This window comes from Denticeps clupeoides, chromosome 15, assembly GCF_900700375.1.
Source record: "Denticeps clupeoides chromosome 15, fDenClu1.1, whole genome shotgun sequence".
NCBI classification, from domain to species: domain Eukaryota; kingdom Metazoa; phylum Chordata; class Actinopteri; order Clupeiformes; family Denticipitidae; genus Denticeps; species Denticeps clupeoides.
Window position 1 is genome coordinate 5,160,477 of NC_041721.1, and position 19,380 is coordinate 5,179,856.

Consider the following 19,380-nt stretch of genomic DNA (forward strand, 5'->3'; position numbering starts at 1 on the left):
GGATCTCATGAAAGAGGAACATCAGCGTACTATATTTGCCTAATCAGTGCCGTGCCTGATATGGTAATCATTGATTTTGTATTTATTAGCCTGAGTGGGAGGTGTACATTGGTGTGTAACAAGCAGAAGGACAATAGTGTGAACCAACCCTATTCATTTGGAAAAACTTGACCCACGACCTTTACTCCACCGATAAATCCATCTTTGCAACTTTCTTCCACTGGACGGACTATCTCAGTTCCCAGTCCTTCTCTAATAACAGAGCAATATTGTTGCAATAATTTATTGCCCTGGATCTAATCATGTCACATTTCTCCTATGAAAGATAGGATAATAAAAATAGGCCATTAATATCTGCAGCCGCTGAAAGGCAAGCACCATTGCGTGGGTCATACATTGTGTGGTTTAAAATATTTGTGAAACTCAGACCCAGGCGGCTCAAGCAGCTTAAGCCTTGTGACTATTAGTGGGAAGGGTTAAGTTCGTCACTGGAAATGACTGGTGCTACCTGAGGATGTCTAAACTATAATACTGGACCTGGCATTGACAGCAGCAAACCCACTCATTTACTATGTTTTTTGTCATTAATTTAACCAGTAAATGCCCATTTTGCACCACTAACATTTCATCTACAATGACAGAAGTATGATGAATGACCCTCAATGCTGTTTTGGCTTATGGGTTAGAGGGCAGTCTGTGCACCGTCTGGGATGTTTGTCAGCAGCATGGATGAGGAAGGACATGTTCTTGGCAGGTCAGAAACTCACAGTGACAGTTACAACAGACGGCCAGACTCATTGTGCTCCCCGTGGGAATGAAGCATGGAGGAAAGACAAACAAGTTGGACATCATAAAGGGACCAGTTGACCCCACTGAAGCCAGGGCCAAGATTTATGGTGGCACGAAATTCAAATTTCAAACGTGGCCAATGGTCTAAATAGGGCCGTGGCAGAGGCAACCTGAAGCGTGGACTCCATGGTACATGCCATGTGCAAATATATCATAACGTTCACTCCCCTATATAGACAAGCAGTCTATGGACGAGGATTGAGGGGTGGCTATTTCAAAAGCTGTTAATTAACGCTGACACCTGGGCTCTGACTCGTCTCTCACCACGCATGGGGAAAGTGGCCCATGCCTGATCGCAGGCTCCACTGGGACCTCGGCAAGGTAACAAGTGAGCATGTCCGCAAACACCAGGTCATTCATTACCACTACAGTGGCAGCAGATGAAAGAGATGAAAGTGGAAATAGATTTTGAACAGCGGCTCCAGCGCGTCAGACAATCTTCAATGGGGTGTGATTGTAAACTGTGTCATGATGTAAACAGATGAAATAACGGTCCCCGGTCTGTTTTGGTTTTTCTGGTGTTTCATTTGACCTTTTAACAAGATTGGAACACATCCTTTTATCTGCATTAAGAGGTCATTTAAGTTCACTTTGGTGAATGCTACCATGCATTCTTCAACCAAATATCTCTGGAGGTGAAGACTAGTAAGAACAAGTTTGACTGGATAGAATGAGAGTGAAAATAAATTGGATCTAAGGGCAGCAGGACTGCAGGTTCACAACGGATGCCTTGGTCCGGATGTGGCCCCACACAGACCAAACCACAGCCTATCTGGCTCTTAGTCTCTCCCAGCTGCCTCTTTTGTGTGGCCAGCCTGTGCTGTAGTGAGTTATCCAAATGTTTGCCATTGTGCTCCCACTCAGCACAGCAGGCATGAAAAGGTAAAAAGGATCCCGATGAGAACAAAAGGTCAGAACATACGCGCCTGTGGGGCCAGGCCCACTTAAAATGGTAGCTGGGCTAAAAGCATTTTGGGTCCCAGTTGTGTGGATGTTGTGTTTGTGTTGGTGTGTCGGAGAGGATGAATTAGCGCGCTCTTTGTGCTAGAGATAATAGAGATAAAACTACTTCTACAAAATCTTCATTAATCCCAACACGTGTCCCAGGAGAAGATGGCCCCCCGGGGGAGGTGAAAGGTCATAGGTCATAAGCAGTCTATGATGCATGTCTTGAAAACAACATTATATACTCACAGAGAGTCAAGTGGCAGATGCATTCAATTTCAGTCAGGCCATAGCACATTGAATCACTATGGGTGTGTTGCATACCCTTCGTTCTATATCAGTGCCTGAATTCAGCAGGTTAAGGTTTGAGGCCACTTCAAAATTCAATTACACAGCAAACCACATCAGAAAGAGAGTGGACATCTGTTCACTACTGTACAATCTACTGCCATTACAAGTCTATTGGCTGCTGTTCTAAAAGATGTATGAAGGGATGAAGTGTCTGCATGGTGGAGGGAGGCAACTGCAATGTAATGTATTCCTGCAGGCAATGGGAATGGAAATGAGTGATACTGATGAGTGATTGGCTGCAACGTTGAAATACTGACCTTATGTTTTCTAGCACATCAAATTAAACTGATTTATGCCCTCAGGTTCCTGCGTCAGCTGCAAGGCATTTATCTTTGTAATCCAACCAGGTGAATGTCCACAGGTCGTCACAGTAAGAGCGTCACAGATTGCAAAAGCGGACTAAAAATACAGGCTAACATTTACACGGAATTCATATGAAGAACAGCTGCGTGTTGTTTGTCTATCAGAGCCAGGTAAACTCTTAATTTGCTTTAAAAACATGATGGTGACATGATGCTGGCCAACTGTAACTGGCCCAGATTTCAGATGGGGGGCATGGGGGAACATTTGTTCTTGCCTGGGCTTTCTAAGAATGTGGATAGTCCACTGGTGAGGCGTGCAAAGCTTGTGGCTCCCGGCCGTTAATTCCAACCTCCCTCCATCTGGTTGCACAACAGGTCCATGGGACAACGAGGTCAGTGCATAGAAGGTCACCACGCAAAGGTCTGCCAGATAGAGCCACTCACCTGAAGGCCACAGAGCAGCCTCTGCTCTCTTTTTACTCAGTGGATGGGGTCTACAGAAGTAACATAGTGCAGCACCTTTGAGGCAGTAGGGTCTTGTGCAAGGGGCATAAGACTTCGATGCACCCTCCAGCGCAAGTTGAACACCCCAGTGCCCACCCTGAGATTTGAACTGGGAAACCTCTCAGTTTCCTGGCATGGGGCCCTAACCCACTGAACCCAGCACCATGCCTTCTGCAGCATCCTCAGGTGACCTGTTTTATATTTTCATTTCATGAGCCACATGAGTGACATATGATGACAGTCCCAGAATGTTTACAAGGAAAATTAACGAAACCCTTAATCTGTCTTATTATTTGCCAGTAGCTATTTCACATTAACCCAGATGTATATAGCCTACAATGGAATAACCATAAAGCACTTTATGACTAATGTAAATTTGAGCATCCTGGCCACAGATTATAGTGCTCATATCAAATTATAAGACTAACTCAAAGAGAAAATGACTTCTACTCATTCAATAAAACCAAATAGGTCATTAATACTGTATGTATTCACCATTCAGGCAGCCATAATCATGAGTGCTTTGAGAATCCCCTCCTCTGCCAAACATTCAGGGAGAAAATACAGCATCAACATAAATAGAAGCCATGAAAAAAAACACTAATGTTAATTCCTGCTGACTTCCTTGCAGGCACACATGAAAATCAAATACGCATTTAGCCCTTCCTCGATACACTATCCTCCGTTGCGCAAGCAGCACGGCGGTGCTCTTAATCTAGCTCCCAACCCCCTTTCTAGTGTTAGTGATCCCCTCACCCACCTCTACCAGCTGGCCCCTTCCACTGACCCTCACTTTGTGCAATGGAGAGGGGAAGGGAGCATCCAGCAGAGCTCCTGGCCTGTCTTGGCAGCCCGCTGTCGTTAGTCTAAGTGAAAACAGCGAGAGTTCTGAATTCGGAGTTCTGAATTTTGTCACCTCACTCCCTCTGGACAATGGAAAACAAACTTCTACTTCCTGCTAATGGAACTGGATGCAAAGCACCTTCAAAATGATGGATCTCTGTATCACAAGCAAATGAGCCCTGAAGAGCTGGAATGGTTAAGACTGACAAATCACAGATAGGAAATCAATGTAAAATGGATGTATTTTAGCGCTGACTGGTTAGAGCACTGAATGGTTATAAAATAGGGTCCACTAGCCATTCTGCACAAATGTTTTTTTTTCTTCTTGATGATTTCCGGCGCCACAAGCTTGGTCTTGGGTGGTAGTAGCCTAGTGGTAGCCACACTCGCCTGTGAACCAAAAAACCCGGGTTCAAAATCCCACTATCATTGTGTCCCTGAGCAAGACACTTTACCCTGAGTGTCTCCATGGGGACTGTCCCTGTAACTACTGATTATAAGTCGCTCTGGATAAGGACGTCTGATAAATGCTGTCAATGTAAATGTCTTCACCCTTGTGTACTTCATTCAGGAGTAAATGTTATTTTTGATCTATTTCCTGTATGAATAGTCTTTCTATGTTTCTTTTGCATATTTACACCTGATATTTACAATAAAGTGGATAGAAACAACACAGGCCCAGTTTCTGACAGGCATGTTCTTAAAAAATTAGTTTGGGGATTTGGGGGAGACCTCTGACAGAAACAGTTCGTTTATCCTCCGGCAAATCAATGGGCAGGCATGGTGTGGCCGTGTCACACACTGGCAGGTCCTTTTGTGCCTCAGCAAGACAGAGGGGGTTTCTGCTCATAATGGCAGCTCCCCCCGTGGAGGTGTGGGAGGAACCATTGTTCAGACGTGTGTCTCAAAGCTTTAATCACTCACGCGCACACACACACACACACACACACTTGCAGACTACAGACACACAAACAATGTAAGGACACCAGAAATGTAAGGATTCTGGATATTCGGTGGAATGTTGGTGAGTTACCAGCCTATTTTTTGCGGCATAGTGTCATACACAAAAAAAAAAAAAGTATAAATCTACATTCAAGTGAAAAACAAGTGTGAATACAGTAAGCAGGATTTGAACCTGGGTCTTCTGGTTCACAGGCGAGTGTGTTACCCACTCGCCTACTACCACCCAAGTGGACTGTGGGACATGGTAAATCACAAGGCAGTGGGGGCCTAGAGGGGCAGTGGTGGCCTAGCGGTTAAGGAAGTGGCCCCGTAATCAGAAGGTTGCCAGTTCGAATCCCGATCCGCCGAGGTGTCACTGAGCAAAGCACCGTCCCCACACACTGCTCCCTGGGTGCTTTTCATGGCTGCCCACTGCTCACTCAGGGTGATGGGATAAATGCAGAGGACAAATTTCACTGTGTGCACTGTGTGCTGTGCTGGTATGTATCACAAGTGACAATCACTTCACTTTACTTATTTGCCAATACCTGGTCAGGCTGCATGTCAGCGGCAGTATATTTTCCAAAACAATAAGGTCTGACACTGGTGGTGTGTGTGCATGTCTGACATCCCATCCCCCTAGAGTCAGCTGCTGCAGGTGGAAACAGCCAACCGGGTGATCGCCTGGGAGAAGAAGAGAGAAAAAAAAAAAAGATAAATCACAATCACACGGAATCACAATGTTCTTCTGCAAATAAAGAAATATATATCTAGTTTTAAAAAGCTATTTATTAATTTCTGTCTGCCTTTGTATCAGCGAAGGTCAAAGTGCACACAGGGTGAAATAAAAGAGGCAGCCAGGCAGCACAGCGCATAGACAATGCAGACGTAGCATGAGTGAGCGGCTAATTGCCTCTTCATCCAACCCACGTGAGCTCTTATGTACGGGCCCGAGTTCACAATTTCCGCATACGAGTGTCTGAGAGGTGCTTACTCAAAACTGACACCACTTTGACTTCTCAGGGCGCACTCAGATGGGTTTTGAGGTCCTTTGCACTCGTTGTATAACCATCGCATAAACACACACTTTTCTACAACAAAGGCTTCTCATGCTCTGTTACTATTGCTTTATTTATTGCACCAATCTCTGAATTATTACATTCCGTAACATGCAAACAATATGCATGAGTTCATCATTTACATTTACATTTACAGCATTTATCAGACGCCCTTATCCAGAGCGACTTACAATCAGTAGTTACAGGGACAGTCTCCCTGGAGCAACTCAGGGTTAAGTGTCTTGCTCAGGGACACAATGGTAGTAAGTGGGATTCCAACCCGGGTCTTCTGGTTCATAGGCGAGTGTGTTACCCACTGGGCTACTACCATCATGAATCGTTTACCAACATATTGTATAAATCGATCTTAAGCGGTAACCTTCTCTGTAGATCAGGGATCTGATGTTGTATCTTTCCCCCGATTCAGCAGTTCTTGGCCCAGATTTGTTGTTATCTAAATAATTATCACTATTAACCATAAGTATGGATTAGAAAAAGACAGACGGGAAAGCCCCTCCCCCTTCCGTTGCCTGAATCAAAGCCACTGTTCCCTCTAGGACTTGGTGGCTATAAATAGACGCGCTTCCACTTGACTGACTTAGCAGTTCCCGTGAATCACACCAGCCCCCCCTAATCTCGCTCTCACACAGTCCTAATATGGCATGTTGGCTAGTTGAAGGCTTCTCCGCTCGTCCCGGAGTTAATTAACATGTCAGCTCTCAAATTAATCATTTGGACTAAGGAGCCTGGTTAATAAATAAATTACTTGGAATCATTGCAATGCTGGAGCTTCCCTACCATGCTAAGAAAAAACCCCAACAAGCCCCCAACAAATATAGAAATAAAATCAACACTACCAAAGAGAAAGAATACAGTGAAGTGAAGTGATTGTCACATGTGATACACAGCAGCACAGCACACGGTGCACACAGTGAAATTTGTCCTCTGCATTTAACCCATCACCCTGAGTGAGCAGTGTGTGGGGACGGTGCTTTGCTCAGTGGCACCTTGGTGGCTCGGGATTCGAACTGGCAACCTTCTGATTATGGGATCACTTCCTTCACCGCTAGGCCACCACTGCCCCAATGTCTTGCTTTATGTCTTGAGGAGGCAAGCAGTCAGCGGGGATGAGAAGCTTGGTCGCTACATTTGCTTTTTGTGTCATTTAGCAGACGTCCTTATCCTGAACGGCTTGAACCTGTGACTTTGTGGAATTCTGGTACTCTCTTGGATGAAGCATAAGAGCTGATGCTGCTGGAACTATCAACCTGGCTTCAGGCAGTAGCAGAAATAGTAATGCTGGTTTTTAATAAAGGTTTCCATTTTCTGCAATCATGCCTGTGTTGTACTTTATTGTACTTTAAATGCATTGTGCATTTCCCTGCATTCCCACACCAGGACTTCATCTGCTGTGTTTGTGTGCAGACGCTTGCCATACCAGGATTCAAACGAAAGCCTCCAGCACTAATATGTAGGCCACCATGGCAGGCCTTCAGAGGGGAAATCCCTACATTTGCCATCGTATCTGTTTAAGCTCAAATAAAGAAAGCTTGTTGTCCGAGGCTCAGCCCCCAAGCATATGATTCACGTTGTGAAGGACTGCGTTCCGTTCATGGGTTACGGCAAAAGTAATTGATGTGAATTCAACAACTGGCTTAAGTAGTTACATTTTAAAGCGCTCGGTGGAGCAGCAGTCTGAAACGTGTTACGTGTGGGGTTGTGAACATCAGTCATTTCTTCTTGGTAAATCTCAACACGATACACAGACACAGTGAACATGCATAAAAGACGCTTCATTTAAAATAAGTAATATGAAAGTTTGGATTTCATGTTCGCAGTGTGAAAACCTTATCTGTTTTTCTGTGTCTCTAATGGGTCTTTTCTGTCAGATGTGCTTACTTTTGCAGTGTTTACGTTCATTAGCATTATTAGCTAGCATACGTAATGCTAAGAAGCAGCTAAAGACTACATTCACCTGCTCTGCCTGCTCAGCATGACAAACAGTAATGTACCAGTGTCACAATATTAATAATTAACAATGAAATGTAATTTTTTTTTGCTATATGAAAATATGCACTTAACCATAGCCAGCATAAAACTTTTATTAAGATTTATTATTAAGGCTGTTGTCCTTTTGCTATGTTCACTTTTGCATGGCAGAACCTTCAGAGATCCCATAGTCTAGCTGCACAGTTGGTGTTACGTGTAAATGTGTTTGGGCTGAGATAAGGAAGCATCTGCTTCCAACACAGGTCATTTTAGGTCTTTCGGCCTTGTCTGGCGGCGCAGACATCAGAGTCCAATTGACAGGCCTTATGACACATGCCTCAATTCAAACAGATTGGTAAAAAAATAATTATACTGTACAACTTACTATTTAAATGCAATCCATTATATTCCTTTAATGCATAGGATACAGATAATGCCGTATTTTATGCCTACAAACTCTGTTTTACACTGTAGTACAAACACAGTGCAATGCAAGGCGATTCCAGCCAGCTGCCTTTTGTGCTGAATTAAGATGCTTCACCACATCATGCTGCTATGACAGCAAAGCTTTGACACTTCATATAATCATCTCCCCACGTACTCCACAGACCTGAATTCATTATCAGGAGGAGAGAAGAGCACATTTCCTGTGACATCAATGGCAGATACGTCCGTCAGACCCTATAAATATCCTGTCTTGATCAGAACAACACCTGGAAGGAAATGTAAGATTAAGAAACCACAATGGAGTCGAGGCTGTTACATCATCGTACGTCTCACATACAAATGAGGCAATGGGCCTCAGTAAAATGCGGTCGTTTGGGATGCTTTCTAAAGTAGCTGTGCTGATTGGAGTGTTCCCCAGCCTCTCTTTAATCCAAAGATGGAGGCAGCACAGTTTCATTTCATATTTACAACCCACCAATGTATATTGTTCTTGCCCCTGTACGTCGATTAGTTGCTATTTATAAAAGTGGAACGGTGGCATAGATTTTTTTATTAGATTTGCTGAATAGTTTAGTTTATGCCGAGTAATGCAGACCTTTAGATGGGCTCAGGAAGATGATTGTTCTTGCACCACTGGGGCCGTGGTGGCCTAGCAGTTAAGGAAACGGCCCCATAACCAGAAGGTTGCCGGTTCGAATCCCGATCCGCCAAGGTGCCACTGAGGTGCCATTGAGCAAAAAGCATCATCCCCACACACTGCTCCCCGGGCGCTTGTCATGGCTGCCCACTGCTCACTCAGGGTGATGGGTTAAATGCAGAGGACAAATTTCACTGTGTGCACCGTGTGCTGTGCTGCTGTGTATCACAAGTGACAATCACTTCACTTTTTCTTTTTTTTTTAAGGTGCATTTGGACTTTGCATCAAACATTAGAACGCGAACCTGTTTGGCATTGTGGCGCATTGTTTAATTTGAGATCACAATGATTCTGCTGTCCATGTGTTATCTGCAGACTGCGTCCTGGCTTTCACCAGGTTTATCTTGTTCCACAATAGCGCCGCCCTTGCATGATTCTACACAAAGATGAACACCACAGTCTTTCTTTGACTAAGTTATGAAATCACCATGGGTACAAAAACAACATGGACATTACTGGGGGGAAAAAAACGTAGCACATCATTGAGCACAAGCTGTCCTCTAGGAACCTGCAAGTTCCCTGTAATTACGGTTCATATTCCCTGTTCCCATAAACTCGAGAGATTACAGCGGTCTCAAGTCAGAGGTGAGTCTGAGAGGATATGCTTGCTCAGGCAGGCATGGGACTAATGGGTTGTCCTCCTGTCTGAGAATACGGAGGTGGTAACTTCCGTTGCTTGATTGTTCAGGGTTGGTAGGAGCCTAGTGGGTAACAAACTTGCCTGTGACCTACAAGACACAGTTTCAAACCACACTTTTGTCACTTAGCAAGACACTTAAACCCGAGCTACTCAAGGGGGATGGTCCCTGTAACTACTGAATGTAAATGTAACAGGAATGTTCATGGTGAAACAGTGCATAGGTGGTATGGGTGGTAGTAGCCTAGCCTCCCACTTACTACCATTGTGTCCCTGAGCAAGACACTTAACCCTAAGTTGCTTCAGGGGGACTGTCCCTGTAACTACTGATTGTAAGTCGCTCTGGATAAGGGCGTCTGATAAATGCTGTAAATGTACAAATGTACAATGCATAGCATGGTACCGTGTGGGCTTATAGGCATATCTTCTTCACTGTGGACACACAACTGCTTATTTAATGCTTTGGTCCTGCTCCCCTGATTCAGTTATGACCTAATCGTCCTTCTCGGCAAACTGTTCATTGCCCGTTTTTAAAATATACTATATTAATACTGTGTAACATCTTCTGGGGGAAACAATACCCTTTAAACTCAGAGTTTGAAAAGATTGACATAAATTTTTTTTTAATTAATATTTTCTGGCCACAACAATAAAATTTAACAAATAAATCACTAGAAAAAATGTTGACTTCCATCAGCTGTACAATACATACAGTATCATAAAACTGGCCGCCAAGATCAAAAACCACTACATTCAGGTAGTGTTATCAGCAGCATTTCAAAAAGCAAAAAAAAACAAAAACATTATACATATGTACACATCCACATTAAATCCATAGCAAATTTCACATATGTACAGCACATTACTGCAGTACAGACAGACAATTGTCAACTCGGTTTAGAAAAAGACTCGCGTGAGTTGACAGTGGGTAGCTTCGTTCTAGTTGATTATGACTGAAGTAGTAGCAAAAAAAGCTTTTCAAAATGTTACATTTCAAAAAAGCCAGCTGAATTAGTTACCCATGTCTAAGCTACCTTGGTGTTACACGTCTGGGCTAAACTGATGCACTTTCTCGTCTTATTGGGGGCGGGCTTGTTGACATTTTGCACTGTGTTCGTGATACATCCATCCATGTCAAGAAACTGAAGTTATGCTACATCTTTCAGACACTGCAACCAGACACTTTACACCCCCGGCCCACCTCGGCCTAGCTTGCATTTTGGATTCTCCACGTGTGTCAAAAGTGGCTTGAGTGACTTTTTACTCTATTTAAAAAGAGAAATTCACTGGCTTCATTTTCCCACAGCCACAAATGTAGAAAGGAATGCACTTTGGTATATACCAAATGCCCTGGGTTGATAAAGAAGAATGTTACAACAGTCTGAGGTAAAATATTGAACTGTGTTATTTTCATTCTTAGAGAAATGAAACTGAAGCATAGCATATGTAACCTCATAAATAAGTATGATGTTAAGACAAGACAGATGTAGTACCAGTCACCTTTCACCTTATAGATAACAGCTTTGCGTTTACTAAGATTTCCCAGTTGGCAACAGCTCCTTAAAAAGTTGTCAGCGTCTCGGGACGAAGGTCCCGATTGTATAAAATATACGCAAAACACCGATTAAGTGGCCTCTGTGTCCCAGTAGCTATTTCATGGCTCTGGGAGTGTCTTTGGGTGTTGCTTTACTGTCATTGTGATATTCAGATTTGCCTGGGCTCATGGGAAGGGGTTTTACTGGTAAAGGTAAGAAAACACATGGCATTGATAACCAAAGGCACATTGTATTAAACCTAAGGGCACGATTCTTTTTTTACTAAAGTCAATCCACGAGAAAAAAAAAAACACCCAATGGAAAAAAAAAAAAAAAAAAAAAAAGTCAAAGAGTCCAATGAGAACTGCCAACTTGTCCGTGCAGCTCGCTGTGCATCGTCAAAGTGTGACGGGCCATCTTCGGCACAGGCAGGTATGTTGCCAACCAGCGGCATGGGGGCACAGATGCCCGTGTGAGCGCCACAGCCCAGCTTTACTCCAAATACACAACCGGTTGCTTTTCCTGCATGCAGAGTCTCCAAGTAGTGGCAGCCAAGTTCTTGTGCATTACATTTGTAGGTCAGTCCATGGTTTCCAAACCACCAGCGCACATTCAGGTCTCTTCTCCTGCTTATATTAGCTCTTCTCTGATACACATTCATATGAAATAAATAAATAAAAACTTCTCAAAAAGCTTTAAAACCCAGCTCAGTCAGATAAATCTTATTGTAACGTGTCAAAAAATGCTACAAAGACAGCAAATGATCCTTGAGTCCTCATAACACTGAGGAAATTCCTATCTTTAAAACATTGTTCAGGCAAGAACATTGAAGTGGGGAGAATTTTTTTTTAAATCATGCTGATTCTGGCTTTGAAGGGGAACAAACATTTTTAAGAGTTTTAACTCTGGCCAGATACTTATGAGCCCACAAACGGTACCTATAAGCGATCAAGTAATGAGAACACTATTCCAATGTCACCAGTAGAAGACATGACATTTTTTTTTACTTTTGGGCAGAATCCTGAGGTGCCGCAAGCCGGACTCTGTGAGGTTATAAACATGCTGTAACGCTGCCTTTTGTCTCACACACTTTAAAATTCTAAAGCCTACTTAGCATCTTAGCATTAACGTGTAAGTAGCTCACTAGGACAAAACTTTCAAGACACATTTGTTCCACAAGCATTCTTTTTTTTTTTTTTTTTTAACAAAATACCTGACAAATTAAAAAGGTACCAGCACCAAAAATGTCCCCTCAGACTCCAGCGCACCTCCGCCGCGGAATAGCGGCCGAACGCGGGAACCCTTCGGCCGCTACTGAATTCCGTTCCTTTCACGCGTCTCGCTTGCTCCGTCTCCCGCAGTCTGTGCAGAAAGTTGTGGCAGTTGCACCTGAACCTTCTCGCCGTGTAAGGAATGTCAGGAGAGTTGTAGGCACAGACCGAGTGTTCGTGTAAACATTTTCCCTCGCTTCGGCTCGCGGACTTCCTCTGCCCTGTTTGATTTGCATCTCCACGCACCACGCCGTGCTCACGACTGACTTCCACGCTCACACAGAGACTTAAAAGCAGCACACAGCCAAGAAGACTAACTACTTCAAAGAGTAAAATCCCAATAAAACCCCAAATCGCTAATAATCGCTAAAAAAAAACCACCCAAATCCAAACATCGGCTATGAAGTTGGCCTTCTCGCTTGCGTCCTGTGCTACAGCAGATCGTATCAACGGCTTTGGGCTTATTAAGTAACAGACCAGATTGCGTGGATGCTGGAAACCTGCAGCCCTGCACGAAGTCCTGAGATAAAAACTTAAAATGCTGTTCCCCTTTGCTTGGCCGCTAATATGTTGTAATGACGTCTGCTACTAAACAGGAAAATATGTAGTGTACATGTAGGGTTTTTTTTTTTTTTTTTTTTTTTTTAAGAAACACTCTAAACACCTCACACATTATGCATTGCTCAGCTTTCCTCGGTTGACCTGGAAGTTTCCATTGAAATAGGAAAAGGAAAAAACGAGAAACGCAGAAAACAATAAATTAGCAGAGCTCAACTGACTAATTTTGGCAAGACTGTCCTTTGCTGTATATTCCCATTCGCATCGGTTATTTGTGTCAGGTTAGTCCTCAACTTCGAGGCTGAGCCGGACGAGGGAGGTAATTTGGAGAGTGACGTGATAGCACCAGGGCCCTCCGTGATTCGCTTTACCGACGTTTTCTCCCCGGTAGGGGGTTTCGGCAGGCGCCTCCTGAGCCACGGATGCCGCAGGGCCTGACTCGGGGTCATTCGCAGGGACGGGTCCCATTCCAGGCACTGCTTGAGGAAGTCCAAGAAGAGGGGGTCGTCGCAGCCCTTGAGCGCGGTCACCCAGTCTTTGCTCCCCGGGGGACCCCTTAGCTTGCCCCTGCGCGACCGTCCCCCATTCAGTGCGACTGAGCCATCGGGCAGTGTGGTGACGGTGCAATAGCGGGGATATCCCTTTGAGCTGACAAAATTCTTGGCCCTCTTGGACGAATCCAGGAGCTTCTGGGAGGGCATGCCCAGCAGCTCTATGACACACGCCAGTTGGTCTCCTTCATCTTCCCCCGGCAGGAGAGGGTAGCCTGTCAGTAACTCCGCTAAGATGCAGCCCAGGCTCCACATGTCAATGGGCATCCCGTAGCGAGAGCCGAGGATGACCTCCGGAGCCCGGTAAAAGCGCGACTGGATGTACGTGTAGACCCGCTGGTGCTCGAAGCAGCTGGAGCCGAAGTCGATGACCTTTATCCCACTGCGACCCTGTTGCTTCAGTAGAATGTTCTCCGGCTTCAGATCGCAATGAATAATCCGGTTTTTGTGGAGCGAGTCCAGGCACTGCAGGATGGAATGGGCGAACTTGCGCACCAGAGGCAGGCTGAAACCCTGAAATTTGTTCTTCTTGATGAGCTCATAGAGGTTCATACTGAGGAGCTCAAACGTCATGCATATGTGGTTGCGGAATGTGAAGTGTTCCAGCATATGAATGACGTTCATGGTGGAGTCCTTGTCCTGCTTGCGTAGGTGCTCCAGGATGCGTATCTCCTCCGCTGCCTGTCGGTGGAACCGCTTCTCGTTGCGCACCATCTTTAGAGCTACATGCTGATGCGTCTTATGGTCATAGGCCTTGACAACCTGACCAAAGCTGCCTTTGCCTATAACCTTGAGCACCTCGTAGCGGTATGAGATGTGGTCATGGGGTACATGGATATATGAGCCCTGGTCGTCATCATAGCCCCCGTTGTTGGATCCGCCAACCACCCCTGGCCGCTTCTTGGCATTTGGACCCAAGAAGTAGATCTCCGGGTAGCTAAAAATCTCTTGGTGCTCAAAGGGCGTCAACTTGGCCATACACTGCTTCACTGCCTGATCCGGGGTCATGGGGGTGGACTTGGGCTTGCTCTCTGTTGATTTGATAGAGGCAGAGCTGCCCTGCCGACACTGGCTACTGTCCTGGGGGCGGTCCGGCAGAGCTAGGCCCGTCCGGCTCGTTGGGGTCAACCCATTGGGCTGGACAGTCAGCACTGTCCTTTTGTTGCTGTTCTCCTCAAACAGCTGCTGAACGTGGTTCTGCTGGTGGTTCCCGGTGTGCAGGTGGTCGTTCATAGTGTGCTTATTGCCTCCACCCTGTCAGGAAACAAACAAGAACGGCATGTTAAAGCTTGTTGAGCAACTGGTGAAGGCACTAATTTGCTTGAAAGGTCTTCGTTGGACAGTCAGTCATATCCTGAACCAATGCAGGAAACTGATCGTGCTTCCAATACGTCGGGACGGATACTGGAATAGCATACCCGAAACACCGTAAGTTACGCACAGACAGGCAGCTCTGGTTTTGTGTATTAGCACAGGGGACTGATCTGTCTGGACACACCGACCAGTCCTAGGTGAGAGGATCGTTTTCGTAATGCACGGCCTCAAGAGCCATAACTCCAGTTCCGCCTTGTCTAATGCAGGGATGGCGTCCAAGAATCCCAGAGGCCAGCATTCCCTCCCCCACAAACACAATGAATAAAAACATACCAGCTAAGTAATGTGGTCGAATGTAGGCCGTTAAGTTGTGCGTTCTGAAATATACACCTAGAGGGAGAAGGAGCTGCATTTCCGGCGTTCCGGAGCCTCCTTCCCCTTAAGAGATTACGTGATTACCACAGAAGCTTGTTTTCATTGGGGCATCCTGTTCCACATGTCTTTTTTTTGTGTGGTTTCACAGAATAATTGCACGGTTTTGCACCAGCGCTTCACATTGTTTTATTTCCAAATGGATCAGCCCTCTGATTTTGCAAATTCGATGATAATCCAGTTAATTTCACTTGCCCGTTTAATCTGGAGTTGTTTCATGCACACGTCTGTAAGCGCGGGAGGCGATAATCCTAGAGCGAAGGTAAAATACAAGGCACAGCAAGAGTCCTGCACTTCAGAGACCCACTCGAGCTCAATCGGAGCTCTAATCCCCCAGATGGCAACCTCTGATGCCTCTACAAGCCGGACGTAATACTCAGATGCTGCTCTATAGCAGACAAACGGTGAGCAGCCATGATCACACACCACCTCACCGTGTGGTTTCCTACTCCCAGATACAATTCTTCTATATATATATGTATATATACACACACACACACACACACACACACCTTAGTCTCGAGAATTCACATAGAAAATGTAAGATGTGTTTGTTTAAGCACTGATTGTGGGAAAGCAAGTCGTTTCTGCGCCCCTAAGGGTTAATTCAGACAGGTGGCTGGGGGGTCGTGGAGAGGCCGGCCTCGCTGACAGCTGCCAAGGACACAACTGGACCCGGACAAAAGACAAGCACACGGGCTCTCCTGGGATGTCTCGGCAATGACAATCACGGCACAACACCTCACGTACACCTTCATCCCTCGCTGAGCGAGGTTTCGGCGGATGGCCGCACGCATTCATTACATTTACATCGTTTACAGCCCTTACCCAGAGCGACTTACAATCAGTAGTTACAGGGACAGTCCCCCCCTGGAGACACTCAGGGTTAAGTGTCTTGCTCAGGGACATGATGGTAGTAAGTGGGGTTTGAACCTGGGTCTTCTGGGTCATAGGCGAGTGTGTTACCCGCTAGGCTACTACCACCCATTCAACCTTCAAATAAGGATTTCCTTCGGTGCCACACAGTGCAGGCTCGCCCTGACAAGTTCATTGAGGACGGAACATCAGAAACACCTGCCAAGACATGGACGCGGTGACCTGCTGTAGAGTTTCATGGGGCTATTATAATAATAACCGGCCACGTGGGTCCCGTCCTTTTCCACTACCAAGGGCAACCAAAGCCAGAATTCATGCCACTCCTCATTCATGGCTCCTGTAGGACGTGTCCACCAGCAGCCAAGCTGCGTTCGATCTCTACGCCGGCGATGGACTGTGCTGCTGTTACATTACAAGGAAAGAGCCGAGTTTGATTCTCCGCGTCGAAATGTCCTTACGTAATGTTTAGGGAAATACAAAAAACCCAGGCTAAACATCAGATACGGCCGCGGCAAAACCTGTTTGGTGACAGAACCCGCAGCCCCCCCTTCCGCACACGCACTCAACGAGACAGTAGCCACACGTTGCGTCGTGACTTAACGTTTCTATGATGAGATAACGCCAGAATTCAGATATCAAGTGTTGTGTGTGTGTGTGTGTGCTTACTGTACTATTTTTACCAGCGTGAACACCACACAGGCATGATTTGTAAGAGAACCCGTCTTGTTTTTGTGTTGGTGGCACCATCTGGACTCTTGAGCCTACACATATCAGCCCCATATTCTTATCATCACTGTGACCAGGCACCAGATCAACTTGTTAGTTGCAGCAGAAGCACTTAGAAAACACACACAGTCCCCGCGTCTAAATATACCAGCACGTGCAGGCAAAACGCTTTTTGAACAAATATGTTATTATGCACATAACTACATAGTGATAGATAAATAAAGTGTAGTGATTGTCACTTGTGATACACAGCATCACAGCACATGGTGCACACAGTGAAATGTGTCCACTGCATTTAACCCATCACCCTGAGTGTACAGTGGGCAGCCATGACAGGCGCCCGGGGAGCAGTGTGTGGGGACGGTGCTTTTGCCCAGTGGCACCTTGGCGGGTCGGGATTCGAACCGGCAACCTTCCAATTACGGGGCCGCTTCCGGAAAAGGAAGAATGTACCGGAGGGCAGAAAAGTATATTGAACACGGCGGACGATCTGCCAGGATTTATCTTGGCCTACCGACGCAGGCGGTGCTTTTTTTTTTTTACGCCGCGGGCCTGCTGACCATCCCCCAAGCAGGCCACCTTTCAACAGAATACGCCGGCTTCGGGGGGTGGGGAGGGGGGGGTTATCGTCCTTCCTGAGAGACTACAGCAGGCCACTTACAGGAACATCCCAGCACAAAACTGCCGGGAAACTGGGACGCCTTCCATCGTCCAATTACATATTTATAACCACCCGTTACGCCTGGATTCAACAGAAACGTGTACGCCTGTCTTATTCTCAGCTCTCTCTCTCTCTCTCTCTCTCTATATATATATATATGTGTGTGTGTGTGTGTATAATAATATATATATTTTTATTTAATTGCTCAGTGCCGACAGCACCCCGGATCCGAGAAGAACCCCCAAATCGAGGTACAGCAGCAGTCACGCCCGATCGCGGCTGGGACCAGAACTGTGCGACTCACGTGACCAACTTGTTACACTGTCGCCACTGTCGCCACTGTCGCCACGGCCGTGACGAAACAAAGAAGCACGGCGGCCCTGCGCCTTCGCGACGCGAGTGACACCCCGATTTCTCGCGAGAGGCCGACCTCGTCTCCACTGCACTGCGTTCGCATTAAAACATCAACGAATAATGCCGACAGTTCCATGAATGTTGTCACGTGTGCGACCCGGGGACGCGGCGTTTGACGGCGTCTTACCGTGAGCGCGTTGGTGTTCCTGAGCGGCGGCAGCGTGACGGGAGATGACGGCTCGGCCTCCACGCCGGCCCGGAGGCTCCCCCCGACGCCGACCCCGGGGGAAGACTGGAGCTGGCACACCTCACCCCCCTTGCCTGCAGGTCGGGAGAACGGTCACGTTAAGGACGGCGAACCGCTTCAACCACGAGCCAAACACAAAGCGAGGGACGCCGGGGTCGTTTTCGGGGCTCCACGGCAAAAGCAATGCGGCGATCGTAAAGCCCGCTAAGAGGCGCGGTACGACCCACCGGGGGGGGTTCTGGGAGCCCGTCCACGCACGTTCATTTTAACAGCGGATCGACGGATAAAGGCCCGAGAGGACAGTAAAAAAAAAGGGGTCTCCGACTCCGGGCGTCCTTACCGGTCGGGTAGACGGCGGCGCAGGGCTTCTTGGTTAACATGGCCGCTGGAGAGTCGCGCACAGAAACCCCCTCCTGGCCGCTCAGCGGCTCCCCTCCTCCCACCGCGGACTCCGGTCCGCCGCGCACAGAGCCGCCGAGCCCGGAACGGCGGGCGCCGCCACCATCGCTCGGGAACGGGGGCGACGGGCGAGAAACAGGGCGCAAAAGGGGAAAAAAAGAAAGAAAGAAAAGAAAAAGAATAGCCAAGAAATAAAAATTAAAAAAAAGAAGCTGCGAGGCCTTTTGAGTTTCGCTAAAAGCAGCGACGTTGGGATGTTACGGCCAGTTTTGGGTGTCGCCTCGCTTATCTACTCTCTCTCTCTCTCTCTCTCTCTGTCGCCGCGGAGCGCGGCTCGAGTCTGTCGCTGAGAGCCGGCGACGCTCGGCGACTCCACGGCAGGGACGGGCGGCGACGTCCCGCCTGTCCCCACGCAGCGAGGCCGACCCCGCCCCGTTATTCGGCCCGGCCACGTGACGCCCCGCCGTCGCCCTGGATACGGGGAGACGTCGGGGCGTAAACACGCCGGCGCCGTGGCTCCGTTCTGTACGATTATAAAACGCCACGTTTCAAATGCAATTAAAATTTCATTTCGAGGGTAATATCTTTGCATTGGTGGCCGCTAGAGGGCAGAATTTAAAGTGGCCATTAACTTTTTTTTTTTTTTTTTTACATTTACAGCATTTAAAGTGAAGTGATTGTCACATGATACACAGCATCGCAGCACACATTGAAATGTGTCCTCTGCATTAGAGCAGTGGGCAGCCATGACAGGCACCCGGGGAGCAGTGACACCTTGGCTGATCAGGATTCGAACCGGCAACCTTCTGATTACGGGGCCACTTCCTTAACCGCTAGGCCACTTACAATCAGTAGTTACAGGGACAGTCCCCCACTGGAGACCCTCAGGGTTA

At 46.8% G+C, this 19,380-nt stretch overlaps 1 protein-coding gene across 1 annotated transcript; it reads right to left on the minus strand.

The window, feature by feature from the left end:
- Positions 1 to 10,169: 10,169 nt before the first annotated feature.
- Positions 10,170 to 19,032, minus strand: dyrk2 (dual-specificity tyrosine-(Y)-phosphorylation regulated kinase 2). The gene is made up of 3 exons (XM_028955537.1): positions 18,429 to 19,032; positions 18,029 to 18,162; positions 10,170 to 14,732 (listed from the first exon to the last, which is right to left on the minus strand). The coding sequence occupies exons 1-3, from the start codon at positions 18,466 to 18,468 to the stop codon at positions 13,140 to 13,142; spliced, it is 1,767 nt and encodes a 588-aa protein (XP_028811370.1). The 5' UTR covers positions 18,469 to 19,032; the 3' UTR covers positions 10,170 to 13,139.
- Between the last annotated feature and the right edge of the window lie 348 nt (positions 19,033 to 19,380).